This window comes from Myotis nattereri, assembly GCF_964212035.1.
Source record: "Myotis nattereri genome assembly, chromosome: 4".
In the NCBI taxonomy this organism is placed as follows: Eukaryota; Metazoa; Chordata; class Mammalia; order Chiroptera; family Vespertilionidae; genus Myotis; species Myotis nattereri.
Genome location: NC_138079.1, coordinates 34,632,950 through 34,656,402, shown reverse-complemented (window position 1 = coordinate 34,656,402; position 23,453 = coordinate 34,632,950). Strand labels below are relative to the sequence as shown.

The 23,453-nt window shown below is 37.3% G+C and overlaps 1 protein-coding gene across 5 annotated transcripts in view; it reads right to left on the bottom strand.

Annotated features, from left to right (window-relative positions):
* Positions 1-10,022: 10,022 nt before the first annotated feature.
* SREK1 (splicing regulatory glutamic acid and lysine rich protein 1) overlaps positions 10,023-23,453 on the bottom strand; it is a 46,226-nt gene continuing 32,795 nt past the window's right edge. For 3 of the 5 annotated variants that reach the window (XM_081090005.1, XM_081090002.1, XM_081090004.1), the window contains 3 exons: positions 17,215-17,310; positions 13,434-13,578; positions 10,023-12,331 (listed from right to left, as the gene is read on the bottom strand). In XM_081090005.1, the coding sequence (XP_080946131.1) occupies positions 12,182-12,331; positions 13,434-13,578; positions 17,215-17,310 (391 nt within the window). In that variant the 3' untranslated portion in view covers positions 10,023-12,181. The remainder of the gene's footprint in view (positions 12,332-13,433; positions 13,579-17,214; positions 17,311-23,453) is intronic. The other 2 variants (XM_081090003.1, XM_081090006.1) reach the window with 1 other exon arrangement.

Here is a 23,453-nt window from a genome sequence, read left to right as displayed (position 1 = left end):
TCCCAAAAGTAAGAGCGGGCCTGCTCCTTGGGAAGATTGGAGGGAGGTCTTCGTGTCGGCTGGCCTGTCACTGGGCCATGGGAGGAAGGCCACGAAAGGCATGTCTCCCAGTTCTAAGATCCCAGCCTTCTACCTTCTCCTCCTAACCTTTGGAGAAACCAACCCAGCCCTCTTGGGTTTGAGTCCCTGCACCTCCCCCTCCCTGCCCAGAGGCACAGTGTGCTCACCAGCGACCCCTGGTGTCCACCCGCAGCATGGATGCTTTCCCTGGTGCAGGTTTCTCCCTCCCCTTTCACCCATGACAGAAATGAGGTGAAGAAAATCCTCACTGTAAATTAAGTGAAAAAGGCTAAGTTCAGAGCCCTGTATATCGTAAGCTACTGATTATATAGAAAGGGGAGAAGATGAATATGAATTAATTTGCTTGTCGACAAAATACCTCTGGAAGGATACAGAAGAAATGAATTACATTGTCACTGAGGAGGGAAACCATATCAATGTAATACCTATTCAAAATGAATTAAAACACAATTTAAAATACATTTATTTTTAAAACATTTTTATTTACCAGAATTTCAAGGTAGACTAGCCAACATAGGCCTGGTACAATTGAACTTGTGGGGGAAAGTCTTGGTCTAGAAACCACAGCAGCGGGTCAAAGGTCAGAACCGTGGACCTTTGGGAGACAAGTGGACTCAAGAGAAGTAAGGAAACCAGTGTGGTGCCAAATGTTACAGTGACAGCGTAGAACTGTAACTCCTTAGACTTTCAGTGACATTTCTGAACTTACAAAATCTTAAGTAACTGGGCTCCTTAAGCAAAATGGGGACAGGTACCAGGCTAAGGAGCTGGCTAGTATGGGGCCACCTGAGCAGCTCACTTGAACAGAGAAGCTGATTTTGGGAGACCTTGAGCAAGAAGGTCAACAATTCAAAGAAGTCACAAGGAAGGTATGGGTACACAGATCAGGAATTTGAGCCAAGTCCCACCCCCCCCCCACACACCCAGAACATGCCAAACCCAATACAGAAGTTTACGAGTTCCTGCTTTCACTGAGACCAAGGTTATCCTTGAAGGAAAATCGCTTCTGAGACTCACATGCTAGAGGCCTGTGGGGCAGCTCCACTGCCGACCCTACAGAGCATTTGTGTGATGGAGGAAATGACACTCAGAACACTGTCCTGACATCTGCCAGGAAATGGCCATCCATGATGCCTGCCCTGAGAACGGCCCCCCTGGGGCTGTGCAGTCCACACTGCGGCTGTAGAGGACAATTCCCCGGTAGTGACAGGGAGCTGGCAGGGACCGTTTGTGACTCTCAAAGGGAGGCAGGATTGCCTGTCCTGTCCTCTAAACAGCGGTCGCCAACCTTTCAGACCTCAGGGACCACTGGTTGGCGATCGCTGCTCTAGAAAGCCTAGTGAAACACACACACACACACACACACACACACACACACACACAACCTTCTTCCGCTTTTACAGAACAAAACTTTAATGGGTAACTCACTTTTCAAAAAACTATTTTATGAAAAAGACTAAAGAATAAGCTGGTTAAAAAAAAAAAAAAAGAAAAGAATAAGCTGGTTTTCCCAGCCGGCATGGCTCAGTGGTTGAGTATCGACCTATGAACCAGAAAATCATGGTTTGATTCCTGGACAGGGCACATGCCTGGGTTGCAGGCTCAACCTCCAGTTGGGGGGGAGGGGGGGGAGGGGGGGAGCATGCAGGGGGCAGCCAATCAATTATTCTCTCTCATCATTGATGTTTCTCTCTCCCTTCCTCTCAGAAATCAATAAAAAAAAATTTTAAAAAATAAGCTGGATTTTTAGGTTGAAAATGTGATTTATTACTATGTTATTTCTTTTTTTTAATATATTTTTTATTGATTTTTTACAGAGAGGAAGGGAGGAAAATAGAGAGTTTGAAACATCGATGAGAGAGAAACATCGATCAGCTGCCTCCTGCACACCCCGTCCTGGGGATGTGCCTGCAACCAAGGTACATGCCCTTGACCGGAATCGAACCTGGGACCCTTGAGTCCGCAGGCCGACGCTCTCTCTAGCCACTGAGCCAAACCAGTTAGGGCTTACTATGTTATTTCTATATTTTACTATTCCTTGAGATTTAATTTGTGCCCAATTTCTCATGGCTCAAAAAATGTTAAGACACTCATGGCTGAAAGACCCTTAGAGGTGAAAGAGCAGAGGCAATTCCTTTCCTAAGACACGCTTCACGAGGAACGTGCTCTGTCAGCTTCACGTAGTGACAACGGGTGATTGACTAAAGCATCATTTTAGTGATCTAGTGTGGACAACAGCTTGCTTTTCAGCACACTGAAATGCTCGCAAAGTCTAACCTGCTTAAGAATCAGCAGATTCCCACTCCTTCCATCCCCTTCTGATTCAGGTGAGCCAGGATGCAGTTACCCTGTGAGCTTACTCTCCAATGTGAACTCAACGGTGACCTGCCAAACAGGAACAATAACAGTGGTCTATTGTTTTGCCAGTGGCTTTTAAATAAATATGCAAAAACCTCATGGCTCCATCAGGTACCTGAAGTGGTTACAGCTAAAGTCCAGAAATAGTCAAAATTGCTTTGGATGGCTGTTTCCTCAACTGGGCCCAGATGAAGATATTGAATGGCATTTAGGAGCTTTTTAAATGAGAAATAAATATCATTAAACGGAATCCCAGTAAGCATACCGCGCACAGAAAATGAGACTGACTCAGAATGGGCTCTCCCGATTCACACCAACCGAGGGATAAAGGAACATACATTCCCTCAACAGAGGAGTTAGGTATTAAATTAAATACCTATGCAATGCATTTTCTGTTTGGAAGCCTTTAAGCAAAGCACTAAATATTTTTTTCTTTTGTCCTCTCTTCTCTTCCCCATTGCAGCAGCCCAGAAACGCATGCCCAAGAGGTAAGAGATAGGAAACAACACTTACTAAGGCCCTGGGAAGCAGGGTGTCTTGTTCCCATTTTACAGATGTAGGAACAGAAGCTCAAAGAGGTTAAATAACTTGCTGTAGTCCAGGGCTAGGACACATCAGGGCTAGAATTCACACGCTGGGCTCTGGGGTTCCAAGTCTTCACTAACCACACCGTGCTCTGCACTATGCTATGCACACAATGGTAACTAATGTGCTTAGGGGTTTGTTTTCAGTTTCTTGAGGCTTACCCCCTTTTCTTCCCTCAACTCCCTTTCCTCAAACCTCACCCGTTTCCATGACTTTAAATCTATCTACAGGCTGTCCCCAAAAAAATATGTTCACCGCCAATCAGAAAGGATATATGCACCCCTATGTTCATAGCAGCACAATTCACCATAGCTAAGATTTGGAAACAGCCTAAGTGCCCATCAGCAGATGAGTGGATTAGAAAACTGTGGTACATATACACAATGGAATACTATGCTGCGGTAAAAAGAAAGGAACTCTTGCCTTTTGCAACAGCATGGATGGAACTGGAGAGCATTATGCTAAGTGAAATAAGCCAGTCAGAGAAAGATAAATACCACATGATCTCACTCATTTGTGGATTATAGAGAACAACACAGACTGATGAAAAGGGACAGACCCAAAGACTGAGAAACAGCGATCAGGCTATCAATCCCCAGAAGGAAAGTAGGGGAGGGCGGGGGTAAGGGGAAGAGATCAACCGAAGGACTTGTATACATGTATATAAGCCAAACCAATGGACATGGACAACGGGGGGATGGGAGCATGAGTGTGCGGGGCGGGGGGGAGGGGGACGTTAGGGGTTAATGGGGGGGATGAGGACACATTTGTAATACCTTAACTAATAAAAAAATAAATAAATAAAATAAAACAAAAATAAAACAAAAAAAAAATATGTTCACATTTTAACAGCTGAGAGCTCAATTTTGAAAATAAAATGTATTTTGCCCAGCCGGCATGGCTCAGTGGCTGAGTGTCGACCTATGAACCAGGAGATCACAGTTCAATTCTCGGTCAGGGGACATGCCCAGGTTGCAGGCTCAATACCCAGTGGGGGGTGTGCAGGAGGCAGCTGACCAATGATTCTCTCATCACTGATGTTTCTCTCTCTCCCCCTCTCCCTTCCTCTCTGAAATCAATAAAAATGTACTTTTTTAAAAAAAAGAATGGTTTGTGGCCCTAACCGGTTTGGCTCAGTGGATAGAGCATCTGCCTGCGGACTCAAGGGTCCCAGGTTCGATTCCGGTTAAGGGCATGTACCTTGGTTGAGGGCACATCTCCAGTGAGAGGTGTGCAGGAGGCAGCTGATCGGTGTTTCTCTCTCATTGATGTTTCTAACTCTCTATCCATCTCCCTTCCTCTCTGTAAAAAATCAGTATTTTTTTTTAAATGGCTGTGTAAGTGCTGATTCCCTGTATGCCACTTCCACCTCACACCCAGAGCCCATAGGAAGGCAGGTGCCTAACGACTGCAGGAGTGTCATATTCATTGTAGTAGGGTTGCACACTGTAGAAGGTAGACTTGTGTCCCCCCAAAAGACATGTTCAAGTTCTAAACCCTGGTGCCTATGCATGTAACCTTACTTAGAAACAGTATTTGCAGGTAGCATTAGTTAAGGGGAGGTCATGCTGGTTCTCTTCACCATCTTTCTTCCTCGCTGGCAGCCGCAGCCATGATGGTGAAGCTACACAGGAGGTACTGTGTGCACCAGGACTGATGGAAAGGTTTTCCGATTTCTTTTTTTCTTTAATATAAATTTATTGATTTCAGAGAGGAAGGGAGAGACAGAAACATCAATGATGAGAGAATCACCTATTGGCCGTCCCCTGCATGCCCCCTCACCAAGGATCAATCCCCCAACTCCAGCATGTGCCCTGACCAGGAATTGAACAGTGATATCCTGGTTCATAGGTCAATGGTCAACCACTGAGCCATGCTGACCTGGACCAATTTCTTAACGCAAAATGCAAGTGGGCATTCCTTTCCAAGAGGAGTTTTTGCAGATAAAACTGGACTGTCCTCTACAGAAGAAAAACGAAAAGGGACAGTTGGAAGAAATTCAAAAGAAAAGACCCTGCCATGCGGTCGAATTCCAGAGGGTTATGACCAGTGCATCTCTTGTTGATATAATGGCTAAGAGGAATCAGAAATTTGAAGTTAGGAAGGCTCAACACGAACAAGCTATCAGGGCTGCCAAGGAAGCAAAAAAGACTAAGCAAGTGTCTAAAAAGACAGCAATTGTTGCTGCTAAGGCTCCCACAAAGGCAGCACCTAACCAAAAGCCTATGAAGCTTGTAAAGGTTTCTGCTCCCTGTGTTGATGGAAAAGATTAAGTTGGCAGATCGGATCATTAAATAAAGACCTGATTATAAAAAATAAAAAAAATAAAGATGAGGTCATGCTGGACTAAGAGCCCTTAATCCAAAGACTGATGTCCTTGAGAATGAATTTCTGTTGGTTAAACACCCAGTTTAGCTTACTTTGTTATGGCAACCCTGTTGTCTGACACTTGAGTAAAATGAGGTACTAAATGATTTCTAAAATAAAATTTAGCTCTAAGATTTGTGGATTTTATGAATAGTAATTAGCAAGGGAGTGAAGTTAGGTATAATATAGGATTTGGAGAACCTGGAGATAATTTCTAAGGCAGGTTTTATTCCTTAAAGGTAAAATACTCTTAAGAAAAACTAGTATTTCATCAATGCTAGCCAAACCCTTGGAGCAAAAAATAAGACATATTTGATTCATCAAATAATTAATTGCTCATTAAACTTTTGCCACCTGACCTGAAAAAAACAGAAAATCATATTAGAGTGGTTAGATGTCTTACTGTTTAGTAACTATTACACTTTTAAAAGTCACATACTGATAATGAAGTTATGTTAGCCTTTTAGGACATCTTTAAATACAAATTGCATTAACCCAGATATCTCGGTTAGCTCATCAAGTGTAATAAAATTATTACTGCCAGAGCCACAATTCCATGGACATTAAAATTATATTTTTCCTAATACTATAAATAATGATGCTTGGAAGTCCTGTAATAATTGAATCAGAGAAATTACCTTTTTATCTGTATTTTTGAGATGGATTATAATATAAGAGGCATTTAGCAGAAAAAAAATCCATCCAAATTTTAATTTATAAAAATAGCAGTCAAATATTCTAAGGAAATTGCTGATAGCCAAGTCCTGGGTCGTGCATGGGAAGAACACATCCCAGCACCACAGCATTCAGGCCCTGAACAGACTCTGCTACTTACACGTGGTGAGATATGGGGCTACTACTTGCTTCCTCTTTGAGCTTTGGGGTTCCACGTCTGTTAAAGAGCAGGAAGGGAAAAACTAGTTCATTTCCAAAATCCTTTCAAACTCTAAACTACCGTTGTCTGTGTACATTTTATTCTTACTCCTTTGCATCATATTTTTATTGGCACAGAATTTCAGAGTTGGGCTTTCATCCTTCTTTAAGCTAATAAATGTCTCACTGATCGCTCAGTCCCTCTACCTGCCAAACAGGCCAGGCAGTTTGGGGCTGGAGGAAGGCGGCTTTTTGAAGCAGCTTCCTGCCATTGGTGCCCACAGACAGCTGGCAAAGACTGTTCTTTGCACTAAGATGCCCAGACCAGGAGACAAGGAAGCCTGAACTCCAAACTGCGCTCCATTTGTCAAGCTGCGCACCCATGAGGTTGCACCACCCAGAGGCAGCACCTTTTCCTAACTCACACAAAGGCACCAGAGGCTTGTGACAGCCCTGTTCCTACTTACTGGATTTAATAGTTCCTTTGGGAGGTTGCCAGAGGTTCAGAGAAAGCAGTTAAAGAATATATTCTGCATTATTGCTATCACTTTATTAGTTTATTATCACTGTTCTTAAAAATGAGTGAAGAGCCTTCATGCACAAGACTCTAGGGAGCTCTCAGACCAAACACACTGGCTATATGATTTCAAAATTCAACTTGGTCTTTTATCACCATACTCCAAACATGACAACAGTCTAAGTTGCTAGTTGAAGTTTAAATTATTTGGCTTAAATGGTTGTAATTTGTTCTATAATCATATCATTCTGATTAGGGTGCATATCAGTTCAATCTCAGCTCAGGTTTCTGAAATGTGCTTGCTCCCACACTATGCAATTAGTAGGAGCTTGAAGTTAGAACAACAAAGATAAAAGGCAGGCAAGATCCAGCTCCCGTGCAGGTGGGCAACTTCTAGGGTGGATGGTCCCCACCTCAATCTGCTCCTGAGCCACCTGGACTCCAGGCCATAAGCAGACCAGACCCACTGGGTCCAAGCTACTGGCTGAGTGAATTCCCTGAATCTCTAACAAAATGAATTCTTATGATCTGGCAAGAAATCAGTCCTTGTAAACACTACCTCTATTGTTGGTTGTTCCTGGCACTTGGAGTCTGATCAGACTGAAGTCTCTAGAATCCTGCCAAATCTTGTCCTCCTTCCTCTTTTCTTAAGATCCAAAATGGATTTACTATAAAGACAGTAAAGTTTAAGATGTAAATATACAAATAAATGTCTCAGAAATAAGTGAAATTACTACTCAAGACTGGAAAGGTTTTAAGATTTCCATTTTATTAAAAATATAGTAACACAATAGCAGCATCATTCGATAAATCTTTTCTAGTACCATTTAGTAGTCCTACTCACATAAACACACACCACCTATGCAGCATCTTCCTGCTTACATTTTAAACTCTTCCCTTGATAATTCATAGCATTATGTAAAGAACACTATGTATTAACCTAATTAAGATTAAGGAGAGTACTATTTAACCATTAAGCTGAACTATCTATACAATTACACAGTATTCCAAAATGTGAATCTCCTGTGGAAATCAGGGAATTCTGTAGATTGTTCCCCAACATTTTTCTGCCTACCCGTAACCTTAAGTTGGTAGAACTAAATCTCAACTGTAATTCTTTCAGTGTGATTTTCACGAATTTGAACTTAATATACAGGGTGTCCCACCTCCCAAATGTGTACACACTTTGAATAATTATTAATTCCAATGGGTTAAATCTAGAAAGAAACATTAATTGAGCTATCAGCTTAAGCTGTGTATACATTTTTGAGGGATACCCTGTAGTTAAGAAAATATCTATCTAGCAAATAAATGTTAATCAAGAATGAAGGGAACTACTCATTCCAGTCCTGGGAAAATATTTACTGTAAAATATGTGAAGATTCCCAAAAGGTGGCAATTTTCAAAGTTAAAATGTTAGCTAGATACAAGTAAATTTAACAATCAGGCAAGAGGCTACAAATCTGCTTTTAAAAATAATATATGAAGGAATATTGTATTAGATATAAACTAATAATTATAAATTAATTGCCAGAAACCATAAAATTACCCAAAAGTGAAATGAAAAAAAAAAACCTATTCTTTATTAAATCCAACTTAACAGAATATGGACCAAAAGTCATTAATAGCTTTAGCTTTTATTTTTAAAATAATGTATCAGTCTTTAAGCAGAATCATCAATAAAAATGTACTAAGAGAAACAAATGAACCCACAAATCCAAAAATAAGTAGGGAAGTCCATTATATTTTAAAGTATTAATTTATTACATTTATACTGGACTCTTGCTTCCAGAAGTACAATTTAGCCCTTTTAGGGGCACTAACTTTTGAAATCTGAAAATAAACAATTCAATTTAAATGAATATTACATTAGCAAATAAACATAAGAAAGTACTAAGAATATTAAGTAGCAAAGATTTAAAAGAAATTAAACATGTAGGAAACATAATTACTTTGTTGAAATGACTCTATTTCATGGCCAAGTTAAATTCAGATACTATTTTGTGAAAATATAAAAAATGACTAATTGAAATGTTAAGTTTTTCAATGCATCCCTCCAAAAGGATTCATTCTAACTGCTATTCCAACTACTAAAGATTTAAATCAAACCATCTCTAATAAATTTTTAAACTTTTAAAAGCCTATTACTATATATATGTACTAAATACATATATATTACTATATATGTACTATATATATACATATACATATATATATCCCTTAAATTTGAACATTATCTTCAGTTGAAAAATTTGGGTCATTTTTGTTTTTTTTAAGTTTTAAATAAAAATAGCAACATATATAGGAATAAATGGGGTCATGAAAATGACTAATATCACAAGATATTTTGACAAAATATTAATTCTAAATGTGTTATTTTTGAGTATGCCAAAATTTAAGCCTCTGACACTTCTGAAGATCAACATAACATGCATTTTACCTCTTGAAAAAGTAATTCTAAACAGAAAATCACAAGCTGACTAGTGTTTGCAATTATAAGTTAGATTAGATGGAAAATAAGGAGATGGTTACAGAAGTGAAGATTTATACTTGTTTTCTCACATGAAACTGGCTATCTTATGAAGAGCCATCTTATATTATTACCTTTTCAGTGTGCAGTGCTGGACAGAAAGAACAAGAGGACCAACAGAATTTGTCCAGAATGATGAAGAGCAATTACAATTTAAGGAACAGAGTGTATGTACTCTCCATATGATCAAACAAAAAAAGATATTTACAGGAGCTTTCAAGTATAAAATGACTATCATCTTGGCCTTACCTCAAGTTTTTCTGACAATATCTACCTGGGATGAACAAGAATAATCTTAAAGAAAAAAAACAAATTCCTTGAAAAAATAATAAACAAATGGAAACATTTCAGCTCTCATACGTGAACAAGGAGAACTCCCCCCTTTCTTTCTCTCTCTCTCTCTCTCTCTCTCTCTCTCTCTCTCTCTCTCTCTCACACACACATACACACACACACACACACACACCAATTATCTATAGACCTAGACAGCTTTCCTTACATAAGCTCTAATTTAAGAAAATTATTTCACTTTCTCCAGATCTCTTGTATTCCTACTTATGCCTAACTTTTACAAATCAGTCTTTCATTATTTTAAAGCTGAATAAATATAGGCAAGAAAAATAATTAGTAGCAAGACCCAAATTAAATATGCTAATTATAACATAACAAACATTTAATAGAGCCCAGAACATAAGAAAACACTCAAACTTTAAATGATTTGTTTTATAGACACCACACCAAACATGCACGCTCCATGTCAAAACAACTTCTATGGAAACTAAAAAAATAACAAAATAAAACTAAGATGCTGTTTTGAAATGCATAACAAATACTTTCCTCTAAAATACTTAGCTTTATTAAGAAATGGTACTAAAAATAACAGAGTCAAACATTTGCTCTATTCTACTTACATATCATAAATAAGACAGCTGTTGATGCAAAACATACATACTCCTTCACGATCTTTCCATAGTCACCATACAAGCATTCTTGTATCAGAATAAGCTGTTTACCAGCCAACCGTATGTGGTTGAAGGATTAAAATGACCATCTATACTTTACATAGTAAAGCATTTTCAAAAAATTTAATGTACACAGTGACAAAAAGGGAAAAAATACCACAGTAATTCTGGACACATGAGGTGGAATTAAGCAGCTTCATAATCAAACCAGGCTTCATTATTTCATAAGGGCAATTCTTTCCATTCCCCACCCAAAACTTAAGTTTCAATAGTATTAACCTTAAAAGAAAACTCAAGTTGAAACCAAATAACTGATGTGCTACCCAGCTTAGAACTCTATAAGTAACTCTTCCTGTGAGGTAAGGCAACTGAGTAATCTGATTGTATTATATTGTATTAAAATAATTATACTTGATTTTTTAATAATATGCTAATTAAAAGGTATTATCTTTTTTGGAAATATAACAATAATGAAATGAGTTCTGAAACTATGAGTTATGGTTTAGGGTGATGGGGAAATATTAGCAATGCTGTCATTTTACTGCTTGCATACTTTCTACAAAAAGTGAACCTAAGAATGATGGATGACCTATATTTTAAATCAAGTAAACAAATCCTTAGAAATAAAACAACCTCATGTATTCTCCTTTAAGTTCAATTTCTGCATATCATTTATGAGAAGATGATTGAGAGGTAATAATTAAGGCCATCCCATATAGACAACTAAAGGATTTGCTTTAAGTAAATTAAGAACATGCTTCATTTTCAATGATCACAGTATAAAACTGATGGTCCCAAAACTGCACTGTTGTTTTAAGCTCTAAAGTCATTCTTGAAAACAGGACTTCCCTCTCATATTAGGTGAACTAAGTAAGAGGCTCTTTTGACATATCACTTGCACACTTCTCTATGGGAGTGAATGGAATATCCATCTAAATTCCGTATGAGCTGAGAATGACTAGTACATATAAAATTCTAGAAAACAGTATACCACATTGTAGAAGGCACTAAAGCTTCAGCTTGTGCTCCCATAGCCCACTTTGAAAACCCAAGTTTTCTTTTTATAATGATACCTTTGCCATCTACTGCTGACAATACACACTACAATATTATTCATAATAAGCTTGGAAATGTCAAGAAAGTTAAAAAAGAAGTGCTTACTTTGTGGGGAAACCCAATGATTCTAAACACTGAATACTAATACATTATTATTAGTATTCAACACAGTTGTTCTTCCTTTTGAAAGAGAACAGTAGTAGCATGCATTGTCAGTTGTTTTTTTAATCCACTTAATTAAGGAATTTGAATCTGTAAAAGTATTGTAAAGAAAAACTTGTCCTAAACAGTGAGAAAAAGAAACACAATAGTGAGAATTTAACACAATCACTATAAATCCTGTGGAGTTAAGTGTTTAAACTTCTTACATATTCTGCACTTACAAGGGTGGGTATATATTTGCACCGATTTCAAGCACATCATCAATCTGTATATGTTGAAATTTAAAAAAAAGTAAAACAATACAAAATTCAGTAACTAACACTTTTTAAAAGAGCCTTCAATGTTTATCTCCAGTCTTTGAGGAGAATACAAATTTGGATCTTTGATGTCCCATTCATTTGTAATGGTTCTTGGCAAACACTAACAAACCACAGGACAAGTGTGCCAGCCACCATGGAAATACACAGATTTTAGAAGATGAGTTTGGGTAACATCAGTTATCTTCATGATGTCCATGCTTTCTTTTCTTACTCACTAACAAGATGGCCACAAAGCCACCTAACAACTAGAAAAGCTGTTAGCTTATCTCTTTATGCTCAAATGGATTCTTCATTATTTAACATCTTGTTAAGAGTAATTAAAAGCTTTGGATTTTATTCCAGCGTGCATTTAGAGGTGCACTTGTCAGTCTTACACGGCTTCTGTTTTGGTAGAAAGGTTTTCTTCATTTGGCTGACAATTCCCATTTTGCTGTACTTGGTTTTCCTCAGTCCTTGGTGCATCCTTGTCATCTGCTTCTTTGCCCACACCTGATTCTGGTTCTTTATTGTGCTCCTTCTCCTACAATGAATATTAAGGGATACATTTAATATTTTTCTCAAGAGTTGCCTGTTACTACATCTGCTTATGGCTAAAATATGTAACTTTATTTTTTTGAGAATTAATAAAACTGGGTTTTCTCCCATTACCATTTCATATAAATAGATTAAACAAATATGTATCCATGTGTGTTTTGCACTTCTCATAAAAGATGGCAACCCATAGAAATTAAATTAGAAAAAAATAGATCAACAGAAATTTTAAGGAAGTGTTCAGTAAGTGTTGTTCACTGACTTCAAAAAATGTGACAGATCTGTGGAAAGAGTAAAATAGTTGCCAAAGACACCGGGATAGATTTGTAATCTGGAAACCAAGGAAGCAAAAGTAAAGGAATGGAGAAAAGCCAGTCACTATTCCTCCTAACAAAGACTGTTCGAGAACGTCCATGTTTTGCCCTCAGCTTAAGTGAGGATTAAATGAGAACATGAGAAATAGTGCTTGACACATAGTAAGTGCTCAAGAAATGCATGTTATTGACAATGACAAACTTCTATCAGTATGAGTAAATAAAACTGTATGATAAAAGCTCCAGAACTCATAATGATGTTCAAATACAAATTATACCAATACACATAATTCATAAATTCTTAAAATATTCATCCCAAAACCCTTAATTGCTAGAATTTGGTTTTCCATTAATTATCTAATTCAACAAACCTAATTTCAGTATATATTACAAAACTAATAATGACAGAACATCTGTCAAATTTGTTGAAACAAAATACTGAGGAAAATGGCATCAAGTAGAAATCTGAATATAAATATCAAATACATTTGTTACATGTACCGTAAATAGTCTAAAATTTTTCTTACTATATGCCATCCCATGATTCTCTAAAATAGAGAATGTGGTTGTTTAACTTTTAATTAGCTCTTATCTATCTATCCCTTCAAAATTTAGTTTTATTAAGACTGTCAATTTAACAAATACAAAAGAATACCAAAAACATACAAAACACAGTTGCCCTCAAGGACCTTTTAGCCTAAAACTACTTCTATGCAATAAAGAACAATCTCAATTATTAATTATTAAAAGTCGAAACACTGAATGACCATTGCTTACTTTAAGTGAAGTATTGTTCTTCTCCAATTTTTCTTTCCCATCTCTGTCATCAGAATTCTTTCTTGTAGAGGTTGAACGTTCTCTCTCTCTTCTTTCACTAATATGGTCCCTTTCTTTTTCTCTCTTTTTATCTTTCTTATTTCTGCTATAAGAATATTAATAATATGTCAGTTAACTTCTAAGAAATGAAAGACCTGACCTATTGTTGACAAAATGTTACCTAACACTAAAGCATATCAGTAAATAAGCATATCAGTAATCTAGTTTGATCAAGTAACATAAATGAGACCTATGATGCCACCTACTCTACCCACACTCCAATTAACTTTTAATTTAACTTTTATTTTTTTTAAGAATAGTTTTTACTGATTTTTAGAGAGAGAGAAAGAAGGAAGAGAGAAACATCGATGTGAGAGTACAAACATTGATCGGCTGCCTCCTGCACACTCCTGACCAGGAACTGAAACAGCAACCTTACAGTGCATGGGATAATGCCCAACCAACTGAATCACACCAGCCAGATGTTCGCATAAAACAAAATTTAGTACTGTCAATTTATTAGTTCTGAAACATTTGAGAATTTACCTAGCTACTATAATTAGGATAAAATGAAACCAAATATATATATATATGTCTGTATATGTATATATATATATATATATATATATATATATAGAGAGAGAGAGAGAGAGAGAGAGAGAGAGAGAGAGAGAGAGAAACTGCTAATGGGTATGGGCTTTCTTAAAAATGACAAAAAATGTTCTAGAATTAAGTAGTAGTGATGGTTACAGAACATTGTAAGCATATTTAAAAAAACAATTAATTGCACATATAAAAGGATGAATTTTATTGTAAGTGAATTATTTCTCATTTTTTAAAAAATAACTTGGGTGAAGGTGGGGTTGGGTAGTAACTGACCATACACACACACACACACACACACACACACACACACACACACTCTCTCTCTCTCTCTCTCTCTCTCTCTCGGTGTATATATTATAGACTGTCCTTTGTGAAAAAAGAGAGAAAATCAAATATATGTATCTGCTCAATTTTGCAAAAAGAAAGGAAGGATAAAATAAACAATCTCTTACAGAGGGTGGAGGGGAGTAAGGTTAAAGGAATAGGGAAGACAGTGACACTTTGTAAATATATCTTTTTGTCTAATCTGAATTTAAAACTGAGAGAAGTCTTGGCTTTCATAAACAAAGCTTTTTTTTTTTCAATAAAAATATGGCTACCTCTATCATATCCTATGTCTTTCATTATTCTCACCTAAAAACAATAGCCCACAAGCAAATAAACAAAACCACCCTGCTGGGAAACATGCTCCTTACACTCTGGCAAAGCTTTTTATAAAAACTATGACTTACCAACAAAGGAATGAAAAAACAAACAAAAATCAATACCTTCCTATGTACAAACCCAACCTCCAATTAGATAATGTAGTGAAAAGAAAGGAACTCATTAATAAAAGCAATAAAAGTAAAATATGTATAAGAATTTAGAAAATACATAAAATCTGTATGAAACAAACACTTAAAAAACACTAAAGATGGCCTGAATAAGCAGAAAGATATACTATGTTCCTGAATAGAAAGATTCATCTTCATTAAAGTCTTATGTATTAATAAAGCTACTTATAAATTTTCTCTAATAAATATAACTGTAATACAAATCATCAATAGGTTTTATTTCTAGAACCTAGACAACTGACTCTGATGTTCAAAGGGAAAAATAGACATGCAAGCATGGTCAGGAAAGCTCGAAAAAAGAGCCATGGGAAGTATGGGGGAGAACAGACCTTATCAGCTATTAAGAAATACTATGTAATCTGAATAATTAAAACCATGACACAGAAATCATCAGTCAAACCAATCCAACAGCACAGAACAGTGATTTTCAACAGTGTGTTGCAGGAATTTTTAAAACATGCAATACCAGACTATTTAGTTAGGGGCACCAACCTTTTTTCCCTTAGATTGTCAAATTAAAAAATGACAACCAACAAAACACAACAGTCCTCCTATAAGACTGAAACAAAACTACACTATTTTTTGTCTCATCAGCAAAAAATGTATTTTTTGGTGTGCCGCAGAATTTTAGTAATTAGTTTATGTGTGCCATGAGGTGAAAAAAGTTAAAAATCACTGGCCTAGAAGGCCCAGAAATAAACCCAAATAGAAAAATTTAGTACATAATAAAAGCAATCTATCAAACTAGTATTAGAAAAATTGAGTTTTTAATGGTATTAGGACAACAGCGAAGCATTTGGAAAAATAAAATAAAATTGGATGGTACATTTGGATAAACTCCTAATGGATCAAAGATATAAATGTAAAAATAAAACCATAAAAGTAGAAGAAGAAACAATGGGGGAATTCTATCATAACCTTAGAATAGGAAAAGACCTTTCTAAATTTATGACAAAATCTAGGAATTAAATAGAAAAAAATTGAGAAATTAAGTTATATAAAAATAAAAAAACATTTGTATTTAAAAGCTGGGATTTAAATATGACAAAGTAAAAAAAAAAACAGTTACTGAATAATTATTAAAAACTATCCTATTTAACATATTAGCAAAATTACAAACTCTAAATTACCTCATAAATAAAGGTGATCAATCTAGAAACAATAACTTAGAAGGATAAGTTTTTAAACTAGGAAAGATACTTGAAATCAAATCACTAAAGAATAGTCTCCCCAATACAGAAAAAGCTTCTGAAAATATTAAAAAAAAAGACTCCATAGGAAAACTGGCAAAATATATAGACAATTCACAGGAAATGGCCTTCAAATATAGAGATGATCACTTTTATTCTTAAGAGAAATACAACTAAAATAACTATAATGGTAATATTACTCATCAATCTGGTGGGCAAAAACCCACAACTTTGATTACATAACCTGTTATAGCTGTAGGGAAACAAGCACTCTCATGCACAGCTAGTTAAAGTACAGGGATTGCCAATCCGTATGAAAAGCAATATGGAAAACTCTCAAAATTACAAACACAATCCTCTAACCCAACATTACCATTTCTGGAAAGTTTTCCTACATACGTACACATTACAAAATGAATTAAGTCCAAAACGATTCATTACAGTACTGTATAATTTAGAGCAGAAAAACTAAGAAAGCCCATTCTACCGCAGGCTGGTTAAGTAAACTAAGGTACTATCATACAACAGAAGTCCATGCAATTGTAAAAATGAGTAAAGCAGCACTCTCTGACAAATATGGAAAGATCTGGTTGTGAAGTGAAAAAAGCAACTGCACAACAGTGTATATTTTGTACTGCCTCTTTTATTAGAAAGATGAAAATAAGTACATATCCTCACCTTGTGAGGAAGAGGAAGAAAAAGGTAAAGATAGTAATTATGAACAACAAATATGTATCTATCAACAAGTGAATCTAAGAATCAAGTGAATAAATAATCTGATGAACAGAATGAACTGGTGATTCTAATAGAATCAGGGACATAGAAAGGGAACGGACTGACTATTCTTGGGGGGGAAAGGGGTGTGGGAGATTCGGGAAGAGACTGGACAAAAATCGTGCACCTATGGATGAGGACAGTAGGTGGGGAGTGAGGGCGGAGGGTGGGGTGGGAACTGGGAGGAGGGGAGTTATGGGGGGAAAAAAGAGGAACAAATGTAATAATCTGAATAAAGATTTAATTTAAAAAATATATATATAAAGTTTTAAAAATAAACTGAAGAGAAAACTGTCCCTCCTGCTTCCTTCTTAGTATGGGCACATACTTTCAACCTACCTCCTAGGGGATGGAGACCTCGAAGATTTCCTTTTTATGGTTTTTGATGTTCTTGGGGATCTAGAAGAACTCCTGCTCCGCCTCCTTCGCCTTTCCCTGAAAGTCAACGATATGCCATATATTACAACAGCAATTTAAATAAAGTGCAATTCGTATCAGTAGACAAGTGGATAAAAAAGCTGTGGTACATTTATACCATGGAATACTATGCAGCAGGAAAAGAGAAGGATCTCTTACCCTTTTGAAACAGCATGGAGGCATCTAGTATCATGCTAAGTGAAATAAGCCAGTCAGAGAAAGACAAGTATCACATGATCTCACTCTTATGTGGAACCTAATTAACAAAATAAACTGATTAACAGAGTGGATCCAGAGACATGGAAGCATGGACCATAGTGCAAAATCTCAGAGAGAAAGCTGGAGAGGTGGGTGGGTGGGAGATAATCAACCAAAGAACTTGTATGCATATATGCATAACCCATGGACACAGACGATTGGGTGGTGAAGGCCTGGAGTGGGGGCAAGCTGGAGAGGATTAATAGGGGGGAAAAGGGACATATGTAATACTTTCAACAATAAAGATTTTAAAAATCCTATATAATAAAAAGGCAAATATGCAAATCGACCGAACGTCGAATGACGGGTCCCTGTGATTGCACTGACCACCAGGGGGGCAGATGCTCAACGCAGAAGCTGCCCCCTGGTGGTCAGTGCACTCCTACAGAGGGAACGCCACTCAGCCAGAAGCTGGGCACACAGCTGGCGAGTGCAGCGGCAGTGGTGGGAGCCTCTCCTGCCTCCACAGCAGAGCTAAGGATGTCCACGGCAGAGCTAAGGAAGCAGGCCTAAGCCATCAGTCGGACATCCCCTAAGGGCTCCCAGACTGCGAGAGGGCACAGGCCGGGCTGAGGGACCCCCCACCCCCTGCGACTGCACAAATTTCATGCACCGGGCCTCTAGTAAATAAAGAAATGACAATTCAAACACGTAAAAGCAGAAGAGTCCTTAATGCTCTCAAGTAACCAGTATTCTTTGGAAGCCAGTTTAAGCGCATGTCCTTTATGAGCACGTTCTATTACCCAATTTTAGTGCAGGTCAAATTATGAACCATAAATCTTACAGATTAATAAAAAGATCTCCTAACATTTCCTCTTAGAAAGAGTAGAGGACCTCCAACTCATCTTGTTTATTTAAACAATAATTTCTTGAGTTGAAAAAAATATTAATGGATGTTTCAGATTCTCTCAAGTTATATATGTTCTTCCTTAGCATCTAAAAACATGTTTTGTCTATCAGATCCACTATCATGCATCTAGCTCCTTGCTGCCCCACTGTGGATTATTTTGTAATAAGGTCACTAACATGCCTTTTTCAAGAAATGAAAAATAAGTTGGCTTGAAAAATGTGAACTTTACAGACCTAAGTATTCCGAGTATCTCTAAAAGTATTTACATTTACTCATCTTATGCTTAGCCCTCCCATCTCCTACCATTTCATTACTGTTGTTCTGTTCATTTAAAATTGAGTGCAGAGTTGCTTAAGATAAGTAAAACACTTAAAACCATGGATTTAAATATGACAAAGTAAAAAAAATTACTAAGATTAAGTGTTTATTGTTATTAGAATTATTTTGCTTAACATATTAGCAAATATGAATACTCTAATTCATTAGTAAGGTGGTCAACTTAAAAACAATAAATTTCAATATGTTCATAATTCAAGAATGAGGTATGAGGATATAGTTATTAAATGACTAATGTATCCAACTATCTCACAAGGCGTTCTGATAATTAGTGGCCACTGGCCATATAGCCGAAAGAATCAATTTCTAATAATTCAAGTTGTTCTTACCACCTCAGTAAATTGATTCTAGGTTAAAGAAACATTCCATGTTTTCATTTATAAAATAAAAATCTAAATAATATTTTAGATGTGGTATATATAATAGATATTAAGACCAAAAGAGCTTAAGAATTTTGAGAACACAAATAAATCAATTCCAACTCTACCTGAAGCTCTCTCCTCCATTACCCAACTTTATTTCCAGGATACCCCAAAATTACACTTCTGACTGATGAAGAAATTAGGTAACAATATCCCATTAAATCAATGCTATTCGGTTATCAGCTCAGCACAAGAACCCAACGCACTTTTTCCAGAGCATGAGAACATCTGTGAATTGCAGACTTTAAGTATACACAAAATGGGCTACCCCTTCATCAGTGTAACTCTTTGTTCAGGAAGTACTATGTACAGGTGGATATCTAATAACTACCAATTGATGGTAAGAGCTAAGGCTGAATAGAATACCAATTAGTTGAGAAAGAAGTGGGCAGCTCTAGTAGGAAGAACTGCAGCTGGTTAGAATTAGATTTAAATTTTAGCTCCACACCTTACCAGCCACACAACTGGGGTCATGTTACTTTAAACTTGAACCTGTTTTTACAACTGGAAAATGAAAATAACTCAAGCCTTGCAGTGTTATGATGAGGATTTAGAATACCAATAAAGTATCAAGCATAGAGCCTGGCACATAATAGGTACTCAATAAATATTTTCTCCTTCCCTTTCTTGGTCTATTTATTGACAGTAACTTTTAAACATTAAAAGGTTTTTAAACATTGCCCCTGCCGGATGGCTCAGTTGGTTGGAACTTCATCCCTGCACCAAAAAGGTTGCAGGTCTGATTCCCGGTGGGGGCACATATGTAGGTTGTGGGTACAATTCCCGGTTGGGAGGGGGTGGGGGGGAGGCGTTGTAGGAGAGGCAACCAATAGATGTTTCTCTTTCCCTCTCTTAAAGCAATAAAAACTTATCCTTGGCCCTAACCGGTTTGGCTCAGTGGATAGAGCATCGGCCTGCGGACTGAAGGATCCCAGGTTCAATTCTGGTCAAGGGCATGTACCTTGGTTGCAGGCACATCCCCAGTAGGGGGTGTACAGGAGGCAACTGATCGATGTTTCTCACTCACTGATGTTTCTAACTCTCCATCCCTGTCTCTCTCATCGATGTTTCTAACTCTCCATCCCTCTCCCTTCTTCTCTGTAAAAAATTAATAAAATATATTTTTAAAAAAAAAACACAACTTATCCTTGGGTGAGGGTTTAAAAAATAAGTTTTTATATATAAAAATTTTATTTTAAAAAGTAGATTAGGAGAATATTGGAAATAAAAATATTAAGTAGACTATTTTTCTGAGCAATTGAAATGTTTCCCCCATTTACTAAACAAATCAGAGCAACTGAAAAGCAGAAAAATGCTAAAAAGTGAGAAATTGTATCTCTTCACCAAGCTCCTCTGAAAGTACGAAACATTCTGAGCATTTATTTTCCAGACCCCAGAGGTTATTTAAGAATATATTTAGCACTGAATGTGAATATCTGAACTTTCTTAAATATCAAGCGACTTTAAAATGGGCCAAGAAAAAATTAAACATTTCATTCACAGTCACCAGAAAAAGCAAATTCAACTAAATGGCATCAAAAACATTATTTGGTGTTGTGAAGAGCGGTATCTAAACAATTACATAAACACAAAAGAATATGTAACACAGAATCATTAAAATCACTGAGCCATAAACATGCAGTCACAGAGCTCAACGATACCCACAGTAAATGAGGTTAAATTAATTCTTCAGGTTTTGGTTCAATGTGCTAGAATATTACCAGCTTATTTTAAGCCCATCCTATCTAATAAAGAGGGAATATGCTAACTGACTCTCACGCCATTGCAAAGATGTCAGCACTCACAGCCAATAAGGAGGGAATATGCTAATTGACTGCCCGCCCTCAAAGATGGCGGCACTCACAGCCACAAGATGGCAGCGCCCAGTTCCCTCAGCCCCGCTGGGCAGCAGGTGTGTGGCAAGGCCAGGCCCGGCCACTCTGTGTGCCTGCCTCCAGAGTCCCCCAGTCCCCTCAGCCCCCCAGCTGCCCAGGGCCGCCCGAGGCTCAGGTAACCAGGGCCGGCCGAGGCTTGTGCTGCCGGCAGTGGCAGCAGCAGAGGCGTGATGGGGCGTCGCCTTCCCCTGATCGCCGGGTCGCCGCCCGCCCGAGTCTTCCTGGAGTGTGAGAGGAGGCTGGCGGGGCTAAGGGACGGCCCCCATGCATGAATTTTCATACACCGGGCCTCTAGTTTTAACAAAGTGTTGCTTTCAACTCTATGCTTCTGAATCAAGTTTTCTTAAAGCAAGTAACCAAGAACTAGTTAGAGAATTCTCAAGTAAACTTAATTTCTAAAAAGAGAAAGGGCTATTGTACTTCTGATACTAAAGTACAAAGTAGATGGAAAATTTCCTCTAACCTTCAGTTTCCTCATGTTTTACAACCATGATAACAGTCTTCTCATAGACTTATTTCTTTTTAAAATATATTTTATTGATTTTTTACAGAAAGGAAGGGAGAGGGATAGAGAGTTAGAAACATTGATGAGAGAGAAACATCAATCAGCCACCTCCTGCACACTCCCTACTGGGGATGTGCCTGCAACCAAGGTACATGCCCTTGACCAGAATCGAACCTGGGACCCTTGAGTCTGCAGGCCAACGCTCTATCCACTAAGCCAAACTGGTTAGGGCACATAGACTTTTTTAAAGATTAAATAAGGTTAGGCATGAAAAATTGCTGACACATAAAATCTGTCATATACTAAAAGCACTGAAATGCTTGAATTATCTTGTATTATCTAAACAAAGACTAGCATTAAGAATAAAACCAAAAAAAAAGGAATAAAAAAAAGAATAAAACCAGGAGGTCACCATTTGATTCCGTCAGCACACATGCCCAGGTTGTGTACTTGGTCCCTAATAGGGGGCATGCAAAAGATGGCTGATCGATGCTTCTTCTCTCATCATTGATGTTTCTCTCTTTCCCTCTCTGAAATCAATAAAATAATATTTTTAAAAAGAATTTTAAAAAAAGACATTCCTGTTTCTGAAATTATTTTCTATGAAAAATTATGCTTAACATACCTTTAAAACTTGCTTAAAATATATATTTTAATATATAGCTTAACACAAGAACTTCTATTTATTTATAGCCACGGTATCATCCGGAATAATGAAATGTAGGTTTACATAATCTTCAATCAATGAAGGTCCTCATTTTGCTGCAGTTACTATGGCAACCTACTCCACCTGGTGGCAGAGCACTTATTAATAGATTAAGGGAACAGTCCTAAGAAAAAAGCAAAATCTTAAAAATGACAAAACAAAAAATGTAAACGTTCATACGTTCAACAAAATAGTGCAGTAAAAACTAACTTAGATGAAAAAGCACTAACACTGCAATTTAAGAAATCATTTCACATAAAACTAACCACACCACTCCAAAGAAATACGAAAGTCTAAGAGGTCAATTCTTCTATATTTAAATTTTAAAAAGGCCCTTCCACTGTTTCCATATCTTGGCTACTGTGAATAATGCTGCAATGAACATAGGGGTACATATATCTTTGGGAATAAATGTTTTCACATTTTGGTGGTAGAAATCCAGAAGAGTTACTGGGTCTATGCTCTATTTTTTGAGAAACTTTCAGTTTACACTCCCACCAGCAGCAAATGAGGATTCCTTTTCTTCACAACCTCTCTAACACTTGTTATTACTTATCTTGTTGATAATACCCAACCTAATAGGTGTGCTGTGATGTCCAACTGTCCTTTGCTAGATGACTGGACAAAGAAGATGTGGTACAAATATACAATGGGATACTACTCAGCCATAAAATGCAGTACTGCCATTTGCGACAATATGCATGGACCTTGAGAATATCATGATAAGCGAAATAAGTCAGACAGAAAAAGTCAAGAACCTATGATTTCACTCATATGTGGGATATAAAACTGAAAGCAAAAAATGAACAAACAAAAACTCAGACACACAACAGTATGGTGGTTACCAGAGGGAAAGGGGACTGGGTGATACAAAGGTAAAGGGTGGTAAATATATGGTGGTGAAACGAGATTTGAACTTGGGTGGTGAACACACAATGCAATATCCAGGTGATCCTATATAATAAAAGCCTAATAATGCTAAGTGTCCAATCGTCCATTCAACCAATCAAAGCATAATATGCTAATGTTCTGCTAAGGCCACTCAACCACTCGCTATGACGTGCACTGACCACCAGGGGGCAGACAGTCAACCGCTCGACCAGTCACTATGACATGCACTGACCACCAGAGGCAGACGCTCCAACCGGTAGCTTAGCTTGCTGCTGGGGTCCAGCCAATCAGGACTGAG